This window comes from Rhyacophila brunnea, unplaced genomic scaffold (assembly GCF_057557595.1).
Source record: "Rhyacophila brunnea isolate RB1 unplaced genomic scaffold, BYU_Rbru_1.0 scaffold_9, whole genome shotgun sequence".
In the NCBI taxonomy this organism is placed as follows: domain Eukaryota; kingdom Metazoa; phylum Arthropoda; class Insecta; order Trichoptera; family Rhyacophilidae; genus Rhyacophila; species Rhyacophila brunnea.
In genome coordinates this window covers 22,427,258-22,450,910 of record NW_028233361.1, presented here as the reverse complement: position 1 = coordinate 22,450,910, position 23,653 = coordinate 22,427,258, and the positions used below count along the sequence as shown (strand labels likewise).

Below are 23,653 nucleotides of genomic sequence, written 5' to 3'. Positions count from 1 at the left end.
AACACTCTGAATCTGTGAGTATACTTAATTGGTAGCAAACGCCAAAAGACAATACATTTAATGTATGTACGCCATAATATGGTTCGTGCAGGGTTAGGTTAGGTTAGATATACAGTAAGTTTAATGGATGGGGTCTATAATAATTGACATGGCCTGAAAAACAAACAAATTGACGAAGTGAAAGTCTTTTTTCAAATCGTTTATCGTTTCGAGCTATCCAGGTCCCCTTTAAGCAATTTCGCGTTCATGGCTTTACAGTAATTAATGATGGAATCATGAAGACAGACAGAGAAAGATAATATATACTTTAAAAAAATCATAGTAACGCATCTATCCACTTAAATATTTAGATTTTGTATATTTTAATGCAGTGTCCATTGTAGTATTTATATTACAAAATTGATTAACCAGTTCAAATAAATTGCGGATAAATTATTCCCTTTTTGTGAAATTAAAGCGAAATCAAACGGAGAATAAATCTCTGTTCATTATTATTTTCATTATGAAGTTTAATATCGGACGTAATTTGTCGACCGGTCAAGTTCACAAAGGGAATTTTTGAAAAATCATTTCGCAAAGGAAGTTGCCGGGCTAAGGATGTTAAATTTATAGACCTTCATACCGGGGAACAAAGTGGGCGCCAAAAGTTTTAGCCGCGCTGTAAATACAAGTCAGAGAAAAGTTAGAGATTTCATTATTTACAATTTTTGGAAAAAATATAATATAGTGATGCTACCATAGGTTATCGCGAACCGGTTGATGGATTCATATTATATATTTTTATTGGAGACACAATATCTATTCTTATGAAGTTAAGAATGTGACGGAGAAAACAAAAACGATTCTGGAATTTACACGTGAATTAAATATACGAAACTAGAATCCCATAGATACTAGAATGCGCAGAAGATCTGCTGGTCATTGGTCTCCCAGCAGTTAACCTAAAAGATGAAAAATAACTGTTTTGATTGAAATTGGATTTTGTTATCGAAGAATTTTGCAATATAGACGAATCAAAAGAAGTTGGCCAACAGCCGAATTTGAACTGAAACTATCCACCAACTGAAAAACGTTTGCGTGGTGTTAAATTAAGACATAACATTCAGTTTTTATTAGGTGATTTTAGTAATAGTAAAAATGCTGAAGAACAGAGAGTTTGCAATGGTCATGAAATAGATTTTTTCATCTTCGTGTCAGGTGTCAATAGCAATAGGGAGTCACCAAATACAATACAATTTTCTGCAAATGCTTAAATTTAATTGAAAAAACTAACGATTAAGACGTTAGTTACAAGTAAATTCGCATTTCAAAATTATTTGTGATAAGTTCACACTTATGTGTTCCGAAACTTATTTTCCAGACAGGAATAAAAAATGGTTTTCGATAAATAAATTATCATTATTTAGAATATTTGGATGGACATAAAAAACAACGGAAATAACAGTACGTCATACGTAGAGTTAAACAAAACGTTAAAATCTGTAACGCATAAAATGGTTACCAAATGGTCTTGAAATCGACTTCAAGTCAATATAAAATGTTTTCATGAGTCCATCTAGGCGTAATCCAAAAGCATTGATAATAACTTTGTTAGCGTTAACTAAGTATTGAATGTTACAAATGTCCGTTACGAATACAGGAAAAGTTGTTAAGATCTAATGAACATGTCAACCGGATTCTTAATTATCTAACTTATGGACCCGATTGATAGATTTAAAGACTTGATTATTTCCGGCACTATCGACACGAAGAAAATTCCATTGAAAAAATCGACGTATCAATTCAATACATAATAATATTATTTCCAATCGTAATAATGAATTACAAGTTTTAATACCTAATGAGAAGTTGTTTGAAAGTATTTAAAAGGTAGATAAAACAGATTGCGATCCTAATTGTGCAATTATCGTATCTTATTAAACGATTTAATAAGGTTTTTTTTAAATTTAATGATAAGCTTACATACATATTTACTATTATTTAATAAAAACACATCACATTTTTACCAGTAGGTAGCTCTTCCCTACTTATACCCTTGTCAAATCTCATGGGCCATTACTAATTATTTTTATATAAAAAAATCTTGACATGACTTATCTAAATCCCCAACTAACGAACAATTTGATCAACAGAAGATGTACAATCACGTTGGTCGCCTTGCGTTACGTTTCCGCAAAGTTTTGTAGTGGCCATTTGTAATAATTTGAAACGTGCTTGGCCGACATGATTGTGCCGAAATTGTACAAATTATTTGATCGTAAATGGTGCTTTTCATGATACTATAAGCTCAGACATTTTTCTAGATTTGTAAATATCCACAAATCCGTAGCTGGCACACGTATTCTTACTAGATATACAAAGCTCATATTATGAGGTGTTTGGTTAACTTTCTTAAAAACTGCTGTAAATATTTTAAAGATGTTTCCAACATTTCTCATGACATGATAAAAATATGTATTTACATAATTGTAATAAAACAATAAAAACAGAAGTAATCATTTATTCATTATAACAGGGCAAATCCAACGCTTCGTTTGGAGGATGGATTTTAGTCGTAAAATAATGTTAAAAACATGTACCGTCAGTTAATGTGATGTGATTAATTGAGATTTTGATCGGGAAGTATACCATTTCTATAACTCATTTAGGGCTAACAACGCGACTGGCGCGTTTGCAGTAGTTGGCCATTAGATATTAACATGATATTTAAATGTGGTAATTAAAAAGTAATTAACTGGTCAGCAGTGAATGTATTAATTACTTCCTTAGCCAATTTACGGTAAAGTTGTTTTCAAAAAGGACCATGAGAATGGTATTGCATCACTCATGGACAGCGGCAGGAGTGAGAGAAAGAGAATATGTGAAACCCCGTGCTTTAAAATGAGGCGTAGTTCCCCTACCATCGCGTAGTCGACTCTTTATATATTAAGAGAATAATTTGACGATTAGTACAATGGGTGTCCAAAAAGATCAAAATTTATCATCATCACGATGAATGCGAAGTTGCGTATTTCTTTATAATCGTGAAAGACAAGAAGCGTTTAATTTGTATCGACGCATTGTCCTCAGTCAAATAATGGAATAAGTGTGTTTGTTCATGTTGAGTAATGCCATTGAGGAAGTGTGTATCTACTAGAGAGTAGAATATAACAGCCTACTTATAGTTGGCCATGCCTGCTGTACAGAAAATATCATCTATCTATTGACAGTTTTTCATAATTACTTTGCAATTAACACAAAAAATATTGACCACATAATATAAGCTTCGTACGAGATCGTTTGTACATTACATATATTTTTTTAAATTGTACAAGTTCATTTAAAAAACACAAGTCCTTAATATTGAGGACAGTAATTATCATATTCCTTTCAATCAAAATTGTTAACCAGTCTTCCAGTTCACTTTTACTTATTAAATAAAACACACATAATAGATGTATAAAAAGCCATTCATATATTATAATAATACAATACCTCTGCGGTGATTAGAAGTTTTCTAATGTGATTTTTGCGGGTACCTCTATTAATACTCACGCTTTTCCAATTTGATTGATACCAAACCTTGAGCCACACTTTCTGTTGTAGTACCAGAATACACTTCCGTTGAGCTATTCATTGTATGTTGCAATCTTCTGGATTTGATTGCGCATCTCTCATCTGCTGCTTGGTCTTCCTCGAAGATCTGCGGATGAGAGATCTGGAGCGAGGTTTTGCCTTGGGGTCTGCAGCCTCTGATGTACCTCCAGCTGCCAGAAGGCTCGGTCTTCCTTCTGCGGGACTAGGGGCTCTGTTTTTACCTGGAATTTAATAATGATTACAATAAAAATCACTAATACTCAGTGCATAAAGAGATGATATAATATAAACATTAAACTCTACCGTATCGTATTGTATTATTATATTTAGAAGTAGTTTGCCTTTTTGCATTCTATAATTATAATCCATGCAATTTGAATATTAGGAAGATATAATATTTTCCATAGTAATGAAGATAATATCGCGGGTATTATTGCAGTATGTTATATCTAATATTTTTTTAGAAATTAATATTTTTGTGATGCCATATTACAACTATTGCAATTATTGGTCATATGAGCTCTAATTTTGAATGCATGCACCATTACGGAAAACAAATTTGTCTTATCAAAACTCTCAGAACTTTTAACAGAAAAATGTCTATCTGTATCATTTTTCGTATCTTTATTTCCAATAGTTAAGTAAGATTTATTGAAAAATAAATTTGAATCTACAATCATTATATTATAAACTTATAGAGCCTGTACATGCGCATGGATTTACTTGCATAAATAGTGAGTATTTTAAACTATCGTGACAATAACTGTTTACACGTAAAGGTGCTGTCTGTCTCCCCAATCTCATTCTTCAAGAGTAATCGAGACGCGATGTTGTCATTGTATGGTACTATTTGATAGCCGGAAAAATCGGTTAACCTCAAAATGGGTCTCTGCGCAATGTAGTTCGTTTTTTCCCCGGCAGGTTCGCCACTATCGTTATACTGCGCAGGCGTAGATATTGAACACATACAACTGTAAGCGTGAAAATTCAGAAGCTTCCGAACTTTTTTAATTCTACATGATAATACATGTTTACACGTGAATTTCCTTATTATGGCCGCTATAATACGTACTGTCAGCAGTAAATCCATGCACGCGTAAACGGGGTATTAATGCAATTCAGTTTTTTGGTTATCATTTCAAGTTAGTTGTTTTGTTAATAGGATATATTTCCAGAATGCTCGCGATATAATAATATATTTTTGTCCGCACAGAAGTAGTTCACCTTATAATATGTTGATTAAACTCATTTTTCAATATGTGTTTGAATCCAGAGCATAGACCTATTCAGTTGAGTGAATTGCTAACTTCTATTCCCCGTAAACGAATCTAACCTAAGATAACCCGCTCTCGGCAAAAGTCTTCATGTCCCATGTTGATGCAGAAATTGTAGCTTACCTTAAACGTATCTCAAAGATCGAAGACACCGAAAGAAAATGTATATAAATCAGCTAACTAAAGTACGTCTTACTATCGCTATGCGCTATCAATATAATGACTATTATGAGTGACACACAATAAGTGACCTCTTGTGTGATATTTGCTTTATAATACGATACCGGCCACGGTCCACTAATACAAACGATAATTACTGACTAATAGTTTTCCGGTATCTATACCCATATCACTCTTCTCCATTATGTCACATTCCGCCTAATAGATTTCCCCCTCATGACGCAACCGGAAGCGATAAAATGTCGGGAATCCCCAGGGGTTGATCGACTCCCAGAGCGCGCGCACATTACGTGAATCCTGTGAATCTAAACTGAGAGATATTGTCTACGGATTTTTTGGTAATTCGACAGTATCTCGTGCTTCAGGACTGTTGGACATTCGAGTATATTTATATGGAATAAATATTTAGAAATGTCCTTTTTAGATAAAATGCTTCAAGGATTTACAGATATGTAATACTTGATCCTCTTAAACTACAAGGGTCTGGCAGCAACAATGGAGGTTAGAATACTGTACCTACTTAATGATTTTATGCTATGTAAAAACGAGATTTGAAGAAACATATAATTAAATAGTATATTATCCGTGGACTATATTGTAAGAAATAAAGATACAAGGTCACCGCGTTCAAACTTGCAATTGTGCATTGAAAATAATTTTGATTTTGTTTTCATTCATGTCAAGTAGGTAGAATTTTAAATATTTAAAAAATAGTATTTGAACTTTAATTAATAATTTTACAATAAAACTATTATATAAAGTAATGCACCTAACGAAAAACACATGCTTTAGTTAGTTAGTTTATGGTTAATGTATTGTGCCTATTTTAATTTGCAATTAATACACTTCACAATGCCACAATACCGCAATACAATTCATAATACTTTGCGCTTTGTGCTTTAACACATATTATGTATGTACACTCTATTGTACAGACATATACCTAATAAATTATAATATTTATTAGGGAAAATAAATTTTCAATTCGATTTAAAAAATATATAGAATCTATGTATATATTTATATCCGCACGAGTCCAACATTGACCCAACACGGTCGTCTATTATTGCAGATCATGTTCAAAAGTTTCGGGCCAAAACTACTTTGTTCTTCTTCGTACGAAGTCGAAATCTATCTAGTTTTTATTAAAAATTATTGATTTATTATTATTAATTCACATCGCATAAGACAGAGATTGAGACACTTCTAAAACCTATTTGACGATAACGGTGACTCAAAATGCATATAAACTGAAACATACAAGATAATGTTTGTGGGAAATTCTGAAATCAATATAATATGTTAAAATTACTATACTAATTTAGTATCTAATTAATACTTGTGTTCCGATTTAATAATATTTAAAAAAATGGTTGATTATTTGTAATAAATCAAAATATTATGTGTTTAATTTAATTACAAAATTAAAATATAAAATTGATTAAAAAATTAAAAATAAAATTTAATTGCAACCCATAAAGATAATATCGAATTTTAAAAATATTAACATTCATTTGGTAGTGTGTGTTATAAGTTTATAATAATTAAAAGATAAAAAGAACTTTTTATATACCACGTTTTGAAATTTTATGTTGAATCATAGATAAACTTGACAATTCTATGTATTAATAAATACTTTTTTTTTTTTTTTTAATTTTGATGAATTATCCCATCAACTTGAAAGAAAATGATTTTCAAACATTTATTAATTGAATAACATATATGAGATTTTTACAAACATTAATACCAGAGCCTACTTGGTTTCCAAATTTTTTTTGGAGTGCCGGTCAACCGCGTGGAGGTGAGGCTTGGCATATTGAGCATAGTAGGCTTAGTGTATTGTAAACTACAAAAACTACAAAATGTAATTTTGACATTTCATATTGTCGCCTATGTCTATGTATCCATAGAAACGCACATATATATTAATAATTTAGTTGCTAGGATCCCCTTAGCAATCAATAAAAGTGTTTTACTTGTTACTGATTTTTTCCGAAATAACTTTCCATACAAAACAGAATTAACTGAAAATGAATTCAATTCTGCTTAAAGATGGCTAAAAGTATTAAAAGAATGCATTGTCATCGTGTTCTGATATATTCTAAAAGTTTAAAATGTCTAGCTAGTCGGGAAGTTAGTTAAAAATCGATTGCAAGATTTGTATTGGACAAACAGGAAAAGATTTGTATTGGACAAACAAGAAAAGATTTGTACTGGACAAACAAGAATACGAGAATAATAGAAACGTGGTAAAATATTAAATAATAGTCGCTGTATTTATTAATATACCTACTTATTCGTAATACTGCCGACCTATGCAATGTTAGCTTATTCCAGTGTTGTTTTATTTTAGCAAAACAAAATGTATTTTCTTCACCAACTTGGCTCAGTATTTCTCCTTACCGCAGAGCCCAACTAACTAACTAAGCTGTTTTCAGTGGTTTAAAGGTCTGTTTGACAATACAGCCAAGTTGTATTGTACTTTGTAAGATTTAGATAGAGATCTCTTAACTTGTAGGCGACATAAAATTTATTGCTGTTGAAAGTTGGAAGGTAGGTGTGCCTACTAAAGACGTGTTGCCATGAATACAAACTAAAAACAGCAATTATTATTTCTGTAAAGGGGTTAAAAGTTGAAAGGCGGAAATAACTTTAAATACATTACCGTGTAAGCCCCCATGTTACCAAAAACAGTTTATATATAATATAGCACATATAATATAAATTATTGAAAGAAAAATGTGTATAACGTAACGTTATAAGGCTGAGATGGAGATACAAGCATTTTTTTAATACAACCAACAAATAATTCCTTCAAGTAAGAAGCACGAGACTCGGTTATGCTTGCAATTTTACTAGGCTCGCAAATCAGGCTCACGTATCCATATTATGATCCTTAACGTTATCATGCGTAACTAAGAAATTATTATGCAATATTATGATAGCAGGATTTTCCAGTCACTATGGTTTTAGTGCTGCCCAATAGAATCCCATACATGCTTATGTGGCGAATCGAATGGTGTCCATCACACTTACTGTACGTGTTTTCATATTATATCTGTTGAGATGGTCAACAGGTATTGTGACATGTTTTCCACAAGGGATAGTTATTTAGGTTTTAATACATTTTCGGGTTTATCGCTAAAAGTTATCTTCTCAACTAGGGTATATTTAAGTAACAGTTGAAATAAAAGTATGAAAATTACGTACTGTAGAGCACGGCATTCACAACCAGGCTCGATGTTGTTACTAGTGGGACCACAGAACAGATAATAAATAGAATACCGATAGGCCATATTCAACACGCCGCATGGTGAAGCAGGATTTTGAATGTGTGAGTGTCCTACGAAAATGAAGCACGCATTATGCACGTGCAATGGTGTGTGTAATACACCAACATTAAATGAGCGTAAATGCATAAACCGAGAGCAGTTTTCAGTATTCGACGTAAAACGTATTATTGACACGTGTGTAAGTTTAGCCCGGATTCTTCCTTACTCGAGAGTCGGTTACCTGCAATCGCCTTACCCGTTATGTATTTCAGTTCCCATTATTTCTGAGTTTCCTGAGTGGGACGTACTAAAGTAAATACAATGCATCAAAAGTCACAGCCTAATTTAAAGTATGTACACTCCATCAAATTGGGCCATATTAGAAAACTAGACCATGTATATGGGATGGACGTGTCACGCATGACAAAGAAACAGACATTTGGGATACCAGAAGGCAAATGATGACATAGTTGAAGAGATTTGAAAACATTAGAGATCTAAAACTGGAGACATACACCAGTAGAGGACTAGACTCACACATAACTGTAGCGCCAGGAAGAAGAAGAGTTATTATCTCAATATATTATTGAATTTAATCATAACAAGTCGTAATACTTCGGATATTTAATAAAATAACTAGGTATGTAAATAGTATGTATCGACTTTGAGAATATCTTCACATATTTGCGAAGGAATTTAGTAAGTATGCCATTTTTATTTTGATCACATACCATAAGAGAATATGTAATAGCATTTTCGGAAAATTTGGGAAACCGAAAGATGTATAACTTTTATTCCGACCCGAAGAATTTTCCCTGAGGACTTCTTTGCTATATTTTCACCTCTGCTAGATTGTTCGCAAAGCTTTAACACACTCGAAATATATTTTAACAGGAATCAATGTAGAATGAAAACTTTTTAGGGTAGACTTAGATATATTGGAATAGAATAAAACTTAAAAAACAATGCTTCTTTGTATTGATGACAAATCAATATATTAATAATTCTTCTGTAAAAAGATTCACCAATTTTTATTTTTATTATTTATAATGTTTTATTATTCAAGCCACAAGTAAGCGTTTATATTATTTATTTTAGTACCTATTTAATAAAAATCATATTACTAAAATATTTATCCACAAGATTAAAAATAGGAGTCCTACTACACAAATCTACTACTTAATTTAAAATTTATTTATTGGATACTACTCGATTTTTATACTACAGTTTCACGGAGTGTGTCTTGTCTTTGGTTTATTGCTCTTCCATCTCCTAACCACTCTTCTGAATGATAATGCCTGATAACGCAATTCTGTTGCCTTTGTGTCATGCTCACTAATGTAATTCCGGAAGACCAGTTAACCGTATGGGTTGATATGGTCAGAAGTGTGTCGGGTGACATAGTTAATTGTCTGGTCATAAAATTGAGATCTGTATAATATTACTACCTAATTAAACATGACTAATATTAAATCGACTTAACCGTCATTGATGAGATATCCACCGTGAGTTCTTTAAAATATTTTATAATATATTTGTATGAGTGAAATAAATATTTTATAATATCGTCATTATAATTAAAAATATTATATTATCATTAAAAAGTAAAAAAATAGTAATAACATAGAACTTTTAAAAATGTTTAGTTACTTATACGTTTATTTGTACTTATTCCACAAAATATGAATATAGAGTCCAAACCGGTTTAGAATAGGTTCATTTGTAAAATTGATAATATCCATTAGGGAGAAAATTGAGTATTGGGTATTTTGTGGAGTAAGTAAGAATAAATTTATAACTAGAAGGGTGAAACTCATGTCGCAAGAATGACTCAAATGATTTAGTACAAAATTTAAATCAATTGGAATTCATAACTAAAATTTAAAAAAAGTTGTTTATTACTTTCAACAATACGTAGTTCCATCAAGAATTAAGGCTAAGCGCACATGAACCATTAATTATTATTAATCACAAAATCGTACACAGTCCAGTCAATGTTGAGTCGGATGGCCGTTTTTAAATATCGGCCGATTAACTTCAACGCGCATGAACGATTAATTATTTCGTCAATATGCTACAACATAGGCTCTGTTTTATGGTAGCTATACTTACCAACGATAGCGATTTTATTCTTAAAATATACATTTAGATTAATATAAATCTATAAAGAGACTTTTCCTCGGGCGTTAGTTGGGGCCATTCTGAAATCAGAATTTTACCAATCTCCAGCCGCAACCTATGTTAAAATTGACGGTCACCGTAGAGTATAATATGTAGATACCGGTCGCGCTTCTATAGTGGTAATTATGTGGAGTAATGGTGCGGGACGGGTTGGTTTGTAGGTCCATGTTTGTGTTGTCGGTTTTGCGATCGTTCATGCGCGCTTAGCCTAACAGTAAAAATAATTAATATAAAGTAAAAAAAATACCTTTACTTGTTGCACTAACATAAGCACTAGAACGTCTTTTCAGTCCTGTAGTGCTGTCATCTCCAGGTTTTGGCATAATTTTTGACAATGTTAAGAAAGTGCGAAAGATATCCTTCACGTTGTAATCGCTTTTCGCAGAGCACTCCAAAACTTTTGCCCTGTGAATTAAAACAGTTTACATTTACAGAATAATACGAAATATTTCTCTTTCTTATGTTTTGAAAATAAATGATAAATTAGCGAAATAAATACGACAGGTTTCAATACAAAAGTTTTATAAACAGTCCGTTTATTCAAGATATATAACAAATGTACAGTTACAGTAATAAATAAGTACAAATAAGCTAACTACTTAAACAATTATATATTTTGATAAATGAGCTGAAAGGCTGTATCGACTTAACGCTTTTTTAATCTTTATTGTTCTATAATGTCTGGTTATGTTATACAGTATATTTTTTAATAATATATTATATTTTAGCTCTTTTTATAATATAATATAATATAATTATAATATGGATTTTTGTGGATAGAAAAACCAATTTTTGAATTGTATTCGATATGTTTGATGTTTCAGAATCATTATTATATTTTTTGAAATAAAAAATATTACCTACCTAGAATATTTATATTGAAAGAATAATCTGTAAATGTGACTATGACTGGAAAGTTTTATTATTAATTAAAACATAATACTTACAAATATTTTAGTAGGTATATTTACCATTATTGTTATAATTATGTAGTGTATTATTATAGGCACCGAGAAAACATTTTTAATAATACTACGTAAGCTGGACAAGGCCATTTTTGATAAATAGATTTAAATTTTTTGCTGAAAAGTAGGATATAAGAGAAAAAAACATGAAGAAGAATACATAAAAAATTGTCCATGCTTACCTTAATTTAGGAAGCTCACAAAACACCCATTCGGATACATCTTCTATCTGAACTTCTCTATGGGTGGACGCCAAGTCGTGCTTGTTTCCGGCAATTACAATGGGTATTTCCTGTGCAAACAACAAAATAAAATTAATAATTCATGCTAAAGCGGATATCAAACAAGGGTGACCTTAAATCGTGCAAATCGCTTGTACAAGCATTGGCGAATTTGTAAGGGGTGTAATCTATAAATAAATCTATCTATAATACAAGACATGGCCGATTTGTGTACGATACACAAGCGTTTTTTGTTATCAAGAATATTTTCAATTTGCCACTAGGTTATTATTAATTATTGATCATTGTGGTTTTAAAGCCGCAACATATTTGAACTAATAATATTCCCAACGTATTAGATTTAAATTTGTACAATTAAATAACATAATAACCATGAATTTTGTGATGTATTTAGATAAAAACGGAAACCACGAAATTCTATCCTCAAATTACCAAATTATATGTCAGACGTGTACGTTTTTAAGATGTTATCATTTTCTCTCTAAAATCATTAAAATTAAAATAAATATATCGTTAATAATATCTTAAAAATTGTGCTAACGCTATTGGATAAAGCTTTTACATAATATTTAAATAAAAAGTGTTCTATTAGTTAAAAATTCATAATATTTTTTTTTAAATGTTTATGATGCTGCTTGTAATAAAAACTATTTATTTTTGGGATGCCATCATATTATTTATTCAGATTTAAGTGGGCGTATTATAATAATGTTTGAGAACCACAGATTTCAATTTATTCAAAAATTGATGAAAATATCTTAATTGATATATTTATAGTTATTCAAATATTACTTAAAATGTAATTTTAGAGTGAAATGTGAGGTTAAAATCACAAAACGATCATAATACTATCAAGTGACAATCTACGAAGCTACGTGCCGTAGAGACTCGAAGCACTGCTACGCCATACAAAAGTTGCTTATCGTAGCAGTGTACTTTGTAATATCCTCATTGTGTGATAGTTCCTTTAGGCGTAATAAAGGTACATATCGGGTAGTGGACACAAAGACATTTCGTTGCTTATCTTGAATATATTCTGGAATATGTGACACAGTATACTAAATATATATGTAATATGTATTATATTAAATAATAAACAGTAGAGTATAGTGGTGGAGAATCTCTGACATGAGGAAAATAAATCAATTTTATTATATACATAGATTGGCAATCGACTAATAAAATATGTTTAAAGTCATTCACATAAAATATAAATTATTACTTTGTTCAATGTTACTACCAATGTTGCCAGACACGGAGAATCATTTGAAAATAAAAGAAGTGTACGTAAATTAATGAAATCCATTTTTATTTAAAGATTTTGGAAGGATTTACCGTTTGCTAAACTATTTTAAAAGAAAACATTAAAAAAAAAACTAAACATAGTTTTTTGGTAGTAGTCAATTTTCTCAGTTTTAAGTGGTGATATGGAGGAATTATTGTTGGGGAGTTTGTTTTACCTTGAATAAAATCACGGATTCCGGGAAATTAAATATTAGGTATATTTTTTTTCACACGAGATATAAGGCAGTGTTGATGGAAGTAACAAAAAAGACAGATGGACGTTCATATAATAATTGTAAATATGTCACGGGTCATTATTAGGGATGAAACACTGTTTTACAAATGAATTACAAATTATTATTTAAACTAGGCTGGCCGGGAAGCGCGCTTTGCCGCGAAAGGTTGCGTATTTTGGTTTGACAGTTTTGAGGATTAGCACTACTGTTAGTACTGTCATCCATTCACGCAGGGCACTACGAGTAATATTGCGGTAATTTTTACCAGATACCTGCTGGTCTCTCATTTTTCGATCGTTTAGTTAGATATCATGTTTTTATTCATAATTCTGTCAATTACATGATTTTTGATAGGGAATTTAGACATTTATTACGTTAAATAGTAGGTATCAGTGGGCAGTCTGTCCTTTTTTTTTCGAACTTTTCCAGTATACTTATATAATTTGTTGTATTTTTAAGTGGAGATACGTCATGCTTATGTATAATAACAAGAATCACATTTAAATTGAAAGAAATCTTTTTCTTTAATAAGCTATTTTTTATTTATTGAGTAATTCACAAGTTTTGAGAAAATAACATTTTTATTGAACATACATAATTTGAGAACACATTCACATACAACAAAATAAAAGCAGATCGACCGAAATCTAATGGATGCGGGTTTGAATCCTGCCTGGAGTCGTATTTTTGGTGAAGATCTTCCCGAGAGGGTTTGGAGGAGTTTTAAAATTATGGATGTTTAATTTTCAACGTATGTAACATGTTTAATATTATGGGGGTGCGTCAATGAAAAATACATAATAGTAATATTACAATAATAATATAACAATACAAATAAATACACTACTTCTCCTAATTAAAATTTTTTGCTGTTGGTTAACCTAAAAATATAAGCACAAGAATATTTGCTATCGCTGATATAATAGATAATATATTACACAAATATACGTAAACATGTTATGTTATAAAATAGGCTGTGAATCGAATCTGACAGGTATGAGATGAAAATATTCTGTATGTAATATAAACATTTTTAAAACAAAACTTTCAAGTAAAATATGATTAATCGATCAATGCAAGACAACAGTAATTTCTGTATGATGGTAACAGATTTATGCATTATTTCTTGAAAACAATATATATTACAGGTTATAATATTAAAATCATTGTCAGTGATCTTTACATCTCAAAAAAGATACATTGATTAACTATGCTGGGTTAACTACTAGGTACAACTATCACTAGCAGAATTTCGTCAAATTCTAATTGTTTCATAATAATGATAAAGTTATATTAAAGTTTATTTCCATTTTATATTCGTGTATTGCTAGAACATATGTCTAAAAGCATGAATGGGGATTGGCTAATAACGATTCCTCGTAGAATTTGATACGATCTTCACTCGATTCTAAGCAAATCAAATATGTTAATGTACCAGTCAGTATAATGTTGTTAATCAAAAGGTATATAACGCTGTTGTGTTTGATGCAAAATCCAAATAACCCGAAATAGCTGTCTGTATAAATATATAAAAGATCTTAGAATTAGCAAAACTAATTTCTTTCAAAATTATTATAATGGATATCTGCAAAAAATGTTGAATCTTCTTGTGGTTTCTAAGCACAAGCGCCATTTTATATGAAAAAAAAGAAATAGTATCTCGAGACCAAAGGTAACATTTATTTTTTTGATCCATTTTCACATTTTTAGTCTCCATATAGAAAAATATTTTTTTCATAACATCTTTGAGATCTACCAAAAAACGCCAGATTAATTTATAACAATACAATATTATAATATGCCTACATATTATAATATCTACCTAAATAAAGGAATATTCATTGGCTCTTTGTGGGATGGAAACCCGATAAATGTAGTGCCATGTCACTCACTTGGTAGTCGGGTCTCTGCTCTCGTATTTCTTCGAAACATTGTTTGACGGCGCCATAGGACGGCGCCGACGTCGTCGCATATACCAGCAGGAAGGCGTGCGCGGTTGCAATGCTCAAACGCCGCATAGCCGGGAATTGCATGTCGCCCGCCGTGTCCAAAATGTCAACCTGTAACAAACAAAGGCTCAATTTATTTGGGGAAACTTACTCAACGCTATTAGTAAGTATACGAAATCTTGATATAATGTAGCAACCTTGTCTAAATAAATAAATTCATATTTAGTCATTCAAAGAGCACAAGAATCAAATTATAATATATTTGAAAACTATATCTGAAAAACTTATGTAACTGGAACAACTGCGTCTGTCAGCGGTGGCGGTTCTGAGAACAATAATTAGCGAAAAAAATATTTATTTGTTTATAAAATGAATGGATGAAGTATAAAGTACAAAATAACCTTCCAGAAAAATTGTAATCATCTCAATGACTTATGTGAATAAAATGGCCGCTGGAACGCAGTAATCAAGTGTTGCCCCACTCGTCTCATTATCAAAGGACTTATAGTGACAGTACTTGGAGGTCTACACAGTGTTATAATTTTTGATTCGCTATATTGTTCTTAATGTAACACTTTTTTGACATATTGAGCGGTTGGTGAAATATCTTGTCGATTTAAAAAAATTATACCCACATTAATCGCAAGTTGGTGGCTGAACGGATTAGAAAAGTACTCCAGACTCCAGAAGGATGTAGTGCCATTAAAAATAATCAATGTTTTTTCAATCAATAAATATTTTTAGTTACTGATTATGTATGTTTTAAATTATAGTCGTTGCTAACAACCTCTTCTCATCTAGTTTGGTTGCTTCTGTCATTATTAATTCAGTAGCTGCATCTGAAAAGCTAACATCTTTGCAACTTCTTCCCTTCTACGCCACAAGAGATCACCCTTTTCTCGAGGCTGCTGGATCTCTTCTTACTATGTGAATTATGCAGTTTTCCGAGAGACGTTCTGTTCTTCATATCAACAACGTCTCATGAGGCAAATATAATGACATACCTACAACGTTTAAAACGACAGCAGTAAGTCGCGGTTACTTAGTTAAATTAAAAATACTGTTACACAGTTAAACTCACAATTATTAGATAAATACCTTCCCTGCGACATTATGTGCAGGATTTTAATGTCCACATTGCTTCGGCAACTGGAAAAGTCGCAAGGGTTCGCCTGTAATGGAATTACAAATCATTCATATTTAATGAACAGACAAACGGAAGGTTTTCGTGTTTACTACCCCGCCGAATAAATTTAAAGGTTGCTGTATTTACATTGTCAATTTGCTTTGCATCTAAATTTATGTTGGTGTTGCTAACACAGAATGAAAAGGTTTTCCAGTTAAGATCTAAAAGACAGCTTGAAAAGGTCTATTCTGAGTGTTTAGAGAAGCTAAATTTTTTGCAGAGCTTATAAAAATGACAATAATAAAACCTGTGTGTTATGAAACACATTTAGAGTGGTCATATATTATTATTAAAACATAGTTTACATTCATCCAATAATAATTATCATAAATAATTATATTATTATTTTTGTATTCAATACTAAATACACGTAAGATGAAGGAATGTTAGATTATATTGTATCATAGACACTACATCAATTTGAAAAACCTCAAAAACATAAGTTGAACCGCGTGGGACTAGAACTATTTTTTTCGACTATGTCCGATCCTAATAAAATCATATTATATGGGTCTCCACGGAGTAGAGGTGTGTATTACCAGGTTTTGTTTTTACGAGAAATGGATGTCAGCCACTTGCTCAACCTATTAGGTCCATACTCTGACTCATACAGAGATTGAAAAACAATATGTTTACTTTCCAGACCCAGGATTCGAACCTGGCCACTCATGCCACTATAGCCCGATGCTTAAGCCACGCGGCCATCGTGGGTGTACTAATAATGATATTAATACTAATAATAAATATATATATATATATACATTTTTTACACTACAACAGGCTTAAAGGCCCAATCACAGTAGTGTATTTAGTAATAGAAGTGAAACAATTACAAACCCACAGGATTTGAGAAAATCACATAAATATATCGTGTCCTCACCGGGAATCGAAGCCGGAGCTTGCGGATGGAAGGCCAGCGCCTTACGCACTGCACCACGAGAGCCACTCACATCGCTCACTTTCCGGATGAGTGCTCTATCCTTTAAAATATCGATTCGTCGAGAATACTTTTGAAACTTTTCAAAAATATGTACTTTATATATTATTATATATAATAAAGAATTGAACATGTGTTTTCAGAATTAAATAAAACTTCTTTATTTGCACGAACAAAAACACCAATAATAAACTAGGCTATTTAAAAAACAACGATACTAAATTGCGAATCTCTGACCTATCAATTTGTAAGCGTGACACTCTAACCCAGGGATTTACAACCAACTTTGTGCCCGTGAGCACTTATGTATTTTGTAGATTTGTGTATTTTATATACTATATTTTTAAAAACAAAAAAAATATTCATTTTATGAGTTGGTACTCGTAGCTTGGATACATATTAAATTCATCATCAGTGTATGGTTGAACAAGCAACTTAATTATTTACTTCGGCAATATTTAAAACTGCATATGACTATCGATTTGTTACAGCGAATCCAGCAGTGCTGCCGTCTAGCGGGATAAAGATGCAGATTTAGTCAATTTATAGCTGTGCTCGTGCTTGAGTATCACGATACAGTGCTGATTTTGTGCATACAATTTTTATCGAAGAAAAATGTCAAGTTGTGTAACCGAAAATTCAGGATTAAAAATGATATACCTATTAATTGCTAATATTAAATATTAGCGAAATTTTGCTTCAGTTGTGTGGTAATTAGTTAATTTCATCGTAATAAGGTAGGTGGGTAAATTGGTAAAGTATATTGGTCCGAATTTGATGGTTTAATTCCTATCCGGTACCATATTTTCTTCAAGGTTTTTTCTAATAGGGATGTCTAAGGGAGATATTTTCTAATTGTGTTTAACTAATATTTATTATTTGTCAAATATAAATATTTTTTAAATTAACTATTTATTTTATTCAACGAATAATTCACAAGATTTAAGAATGTACCACTCTAATTATTGAACATACATAATTTTGAAAAACACTTCTGAGAAAATATATTAAAACCAATAGAAAAATCTTTTTTGAAAAAAGTAAGCCACCCCGGCTTAAATTTTAACTATTGGCCCTTTTTAATACCTGCAAAGAAGTAGGTAGGTACCTATTTTGATTTAATAAACAAAAATCGATTGCCAAAGTAGCTTAACTTCGAAGAGCGCTGATGAGCAGGTATTAAAAAGGGTCAATAGTTAAAATTTGTCGCAATCAGTATGTCGCCTTGTAGCATAAAGGATAAATGCGCGGACGGGGCGTAAACCCAAGAGATGAAGAGTTCGATCCCTGCCGGGGTGGCTTACTTTTTTTAAAAAAGATTTTTTCTATTGGTTTAATATATTTTCTCAGAAGTGTTTTTCAAAGTTATGTATGTTCAAATATAAATATGTAATATTCTCTGTCTACATTATGTAAGTGTTAGTGCTTCTTTCCGAATCCCACCTCTAACTTATACTCTACGGTGGGCTACAAACTCAGCCATTACTAGTAACATTTCGTTACATTTAAAATTTCTTTCATATTGCGTATAAAATGATTCTCAGAAAAATACTACTAAAATAAATATTTTATTAAAATTAAACAGAATTGTGTGGGCTTTGAAATGTATATCATGCTATAATAATTATTATTATTATCAAGGACGTGTTATGAATTATGAACAAATAAAATGAAAATAATGTGGAAATATTTTTGTGGTAAAGGAATTTTTTATTAAGTAAACGATGTTATATTTTTACTTCGAATAGATAATATAATTTGATAACATAAATATTAATAATAAAAAACAAGTGAATGTGTCCAGTTATATAATTGATAATTAGGTTCCCATGTTTTTTATAATGTAGTTGCCATATATTACTTAAAAAAATGATTAATGATCACCACAACAAGTCAACCAAAGTCAACTTTGCACAACATTTTTAACAGAATAAAATAATCTTTTATAGTTTATGGTCCGCCATTTATTAGTATGCGGTATACGCTGTAAAGCAAAATTATTCCCATAAACATAACATCACAAAAATATTACGTAAACAAAGAGTCACAATGCAAATTAGCCGCGAGCACCAGTACATTTAGTGTTATTAATTAACGCCTCGGCATACGACATTGTCATGTCCCCACTTTGAGTGTCGTATGTCCGAATTTGTATTCACTATCGCACAGGCTAATTTTAAACTTAATTTTCTCAACCTACAATAAATTATAATATGTAAATTTAGTGGAAGGTTGTTTATTAATTAACAGTGTGAACTATTTTTGACATTTTATCTGCCAATAGCAGTATTTATAAATCTGTCAACATTACATAATTTATCCAATACTAATACCATTATCGTTATCATTATTTATGGCACTAAAACTCTTGGCGGATCTTGACCACATTCAAAAAAAACTTTTTTTGTACTGAAATATCTAGCACCGACGCTTTCCAGTTATTTTCACCGACCCTTCTCGTCCACGATGGCAGCGTGGCTAAAGCGTCGGTCTATAACGTTGTGGGTTCCAGGTTCGAATCCTGGGTCTGGCAAATATACGTATTGTATTTCAATTCGTGTTTGAGCCAGAGTAAGGACCTAATATGTTGAGCAAGTGGCTAAGATCAATTTTTCGTAAAAACAAAAATATGTTAATACAAACCTCTACTCCCCGGAGGGCTATTAATGATCTTATTGGGATCGGATATGGTAAAAAAAACTTAAATATCTCGTTGCGTAATCCAATAGTCTAGATGACTAAGTCTTTTTTTATCTACAAAGGATGCGTACACAATTTGCTTTCTGCTAACTCCTCACGTATTCCATGCACGTGGCATTCAACGTGCATTTTTAATATGTCACGTGATCTTTTCGTCCCAATAAAAAGTGTACAGCTCTTCATTGGACAACATCCCTCCAAATGCCATTTTCTTTAACACCACTAATAAATCTTCTCAGGGCACTCCCTTAAAGATATCCATTTTTCTCTCAACCTAATTGGTGTTGCCAATCTTCTAGTAACACAATTATAGGTTAGGTTAGGTCCTCATTTTTTTTTGAAAAAAAAACCATAGATTCTATTTTTAAGTAAAGAACATAGAACCAAAAAAACTACATTAGATAATAATATTATTATGAAGTCAGTAGTATTGAATTTGATTCAAACATTGATAAATACCTATCTAATCGATTATTAAATTTAATATACGTGGAATAAGCAGAGCCGTAAAAGTATTGGTAGGTACTTTAAAGTTTAAAGTATTGATAATTTTTGACTAATCTATTGATAATTCGGTACCAATACATTTTTTTCGACATAATACTGGTATCAATGTTTTGCCATTTTTTCGGTGATAAATCCGTCGCGGACGACTAAAACACTACTGTTATTAAGCCAATGCCTTTTGTAGTGTTAAAAAGATTCTTAGATTCTTCTTATTCTCCTGAAAAATATGATTTTAAATTACAAAAGATGGTTGATAATATTAATGAATATTAAAGGTACACTTGTAGTGACATCAATTAATTGGCGAAAATAATAAATGAAAGCTCGAGCGGTAATGCAGTTTAATGCATTTTTATATGTCATTAAAAACAAGTGAGCCATGCTTTCACTTTTATTATTTTCATTTATTATGAAACAATTGAGTCACTTCTTCACTTCACGTTTTGATTCCACCATTAAACATGAACAATTAAAAATAGTTCTGTGTCTTTATTATTTACGAATATACTTCTACACAATAGAAGTTTTTAATTATTAGTAACTAAAGAAGACTAGATAATACAGAAGCATAGTGCTAAGTATTTTTATTTTAATGGGTATATTTCTGAATATTCCAAATTATGTATGATACTTATTAATAATATTGTGTGGATTATATGAAATATCGAATTTGACATATCTATCTATACCTACTAGTATTGTGGTAAGTGCAAGTATCATATTGACAGCTATTGAAAGAATAATTTGTCCACGAAAAGTTTTGTAGACTTTCCAATAAGACCCAATGAGACCTCAAACGGTTATTTATTGCCCTTTATTGGTCATAATTAGAATGCAATATGACAAAGTGTTGTAAACATTTATGATTGTTGCATTTTGAAATAAATGGTAAAAAATTGAACGAAAAAGCAATCAAAAATTTTCATTTGCTATGAACAGATTACTGCATTTTATTCGAAATAGCACTTTCATCATAATTCGAAATTCAAAAACAAATACGAAAATGTTAATATTATTAATTGTATTGGTATTTATAGTAATCTGTTCAAAATAATATCTAAAATGCCAGAAAATTGTATGAATATGCAGTTTACCGTATCACTATTGTATCGGAAACAGATATTATTAGTATAGCATTGAGAGCGCATTGTACGTGGAGCATGTTTATATAAAGTAAGTTGTAGGGATCTACGAATGCTAAAAAGCAATGGTCTTTGTTAAATTAAAACACAATCATAATTTTGTAGTTTTCATTACAAAACCATATAACAACCAGGACCAGTATACTAAGGTTAGGTAATTAGGGTTTTTTTACTTATTTAAAAAAAAAAAAATTAATGTTTATACGTGTTCTACAACAAATATTTATAAGCTGAAAACTTGTTAGTATAAAACAGCGCGATGTTAATGCTATATGGCCACCTTTTCCCCTATAAAACAGCTCACGGTGAACTGTGATACGGCGAACTGCATACGTACAATTTTAATGTAATCCAAAAATATACTCACTTTCAGTATCATGTGTCCAAGATCATATTCACGGCTGTAGAGGTCCTCTACAGTGCTGCGATACTTGTCGGAGTACGCGTTGGTCAGGAAGCGTCTCACGATGCAAGACTTCCCGACACCGGCTCCTCCCAGGACAACCAATCGGATGCGTTCGTTGTCGCCCATGTTGGAATTGTTATTATTCATTTAAATGCAATTAACAATCTTCGACGAAAATTAATAAATAAAATAAAACACTTTATATGCCCTGGCGAAATGATTATCGGATCACTCTGGGACTGTCGAGATATTTTGTAGAAAATTGGCAAGCTTTAAACTGTTTCTCCATTGTTGAAACTTGCAAACTTGATACGCAGTTGGATTTCTGAAACAAAAGAGAAAATAACTTTTATGAATACGTCAATTCAAAGTAATATACATTTATTATGAATCAATTCTATAGCATCGTAACCTCACCCCGATGCAACAATAATTTGTTGCACACTGGCGTAATTCAGTGAAACTTCAACTTGGTGTATAACAGAAAGTTCACTAAGCAATACCGACTAAATGTCAAAGTAAACTAAGATTAGGTACGGTCTCTAAAACTAAACATTTAATACAGATGCATAAATACAAATTCGTGTATCGAAAACAAGTATAAATGAATATACTGAGCTTTCGATTGTCGTCTTCCCAGGAGTTGGCAAACTGTTGATACATAAGAGTCAAATTCAAATATGAGTAAGATAACAATTTAGAGTTTTTTAAGAAGTCATTCTTAAGAGCCTTTTTAAGCTTTCCTTCCTAGTTTTTTACCGCATGACCAGTCTCTTAAAATTAACGACGGTTAATTCCTTTCCTACAAGGATACCAGTAAGTTAAATTACTAGTTTCATAAATTTACCGAAAACGTTATTTTGGCATGGTAAAAAAAAGTAAGCCATGCTGTGTGTGACATATATTTTTCAACTTTTAGAGGGCTCGCACATCAGAACTCGCCGCATGCGTCTTCGTCGATGTGAAGTCATCGTAAACCAAGAAACAAACGTTATCAAATGAAGCTTCGCAGATTGGCCGATGCAACTGCGACGCTTGAAAAAAATATGTTGCTGCCGCATGCGCCGAGTTGCGCTGTGACAAATAGTAATTGAAAATATAGTAGGTACCTAGTTTTATTTTTACATTGAACAATTTTATAAAAATCGCACGCGCGTAACTGAAGCGAAGAGCCTCGATTTGCCAACCACCGGTATATCCGTCACTCCAATCCATCCTCTTTCCTTTGTTCGTAATTACCCCATTCCACACAGTCAAATACATCTCTCAGAACTAGTTATTATAATTAGTATGTTACACCTAAAATAACGCTTATCGACTATTATATGGATGTTTCATTTACTCAATGCTTCAGTGTAGGTAGACTAAATGATTTTAAGTCTACATTAACTTATGCAATTGGCAATAGATAATCATCATTAATGATGTATTGATGACAAGTTTATTTTTGTTTTATGGTTTAAAATTAAAATACATATCGACGTTGATATAACTTTCTAAGTATGAGATCATTATAATTTCATAATGATGGAATGTGAAAGGATTTTTCTTAGGCGTAAAACCCACTTAACGCAGCAAGTGTGGCTCTCGCGCAAAATTTCACAAGTGGCGCGTAA

At 31.5% G+C, this 23,653-nt stretch overlaps 1 protein-coding gene across 1 annotated transcript; it reads right to left on the bottom strand.

Moving 5' to 3' along the window:
- Positions 1-3,612: 3,612 nt before the first annotated feature.
- On the bottom strand, positions 3,613-22,184 carry LOC147063389 (GTP-binding protein Di-Ras2). Its single transcript, XM_085960083.1, has 5 exons — positions 21,999-22,184; positions 15,103-15,270; positions 11,631-11,740; positions 10,731-10,888; positions 3,613-3,797 (listed from the first exon to the last, which is right to left on the bottom strand). The coding sequence occupies exons 1-5, from the start codon at positions 22,182-22,184 to the stop codon at positions 3,613-3,615; spliced, it is 807 nt and encodes a 268-aa protein (XP_085816209.1).
- Between the last annotated feature and the right edge of the window lie 1,469 nt (positions 22,185-23,653).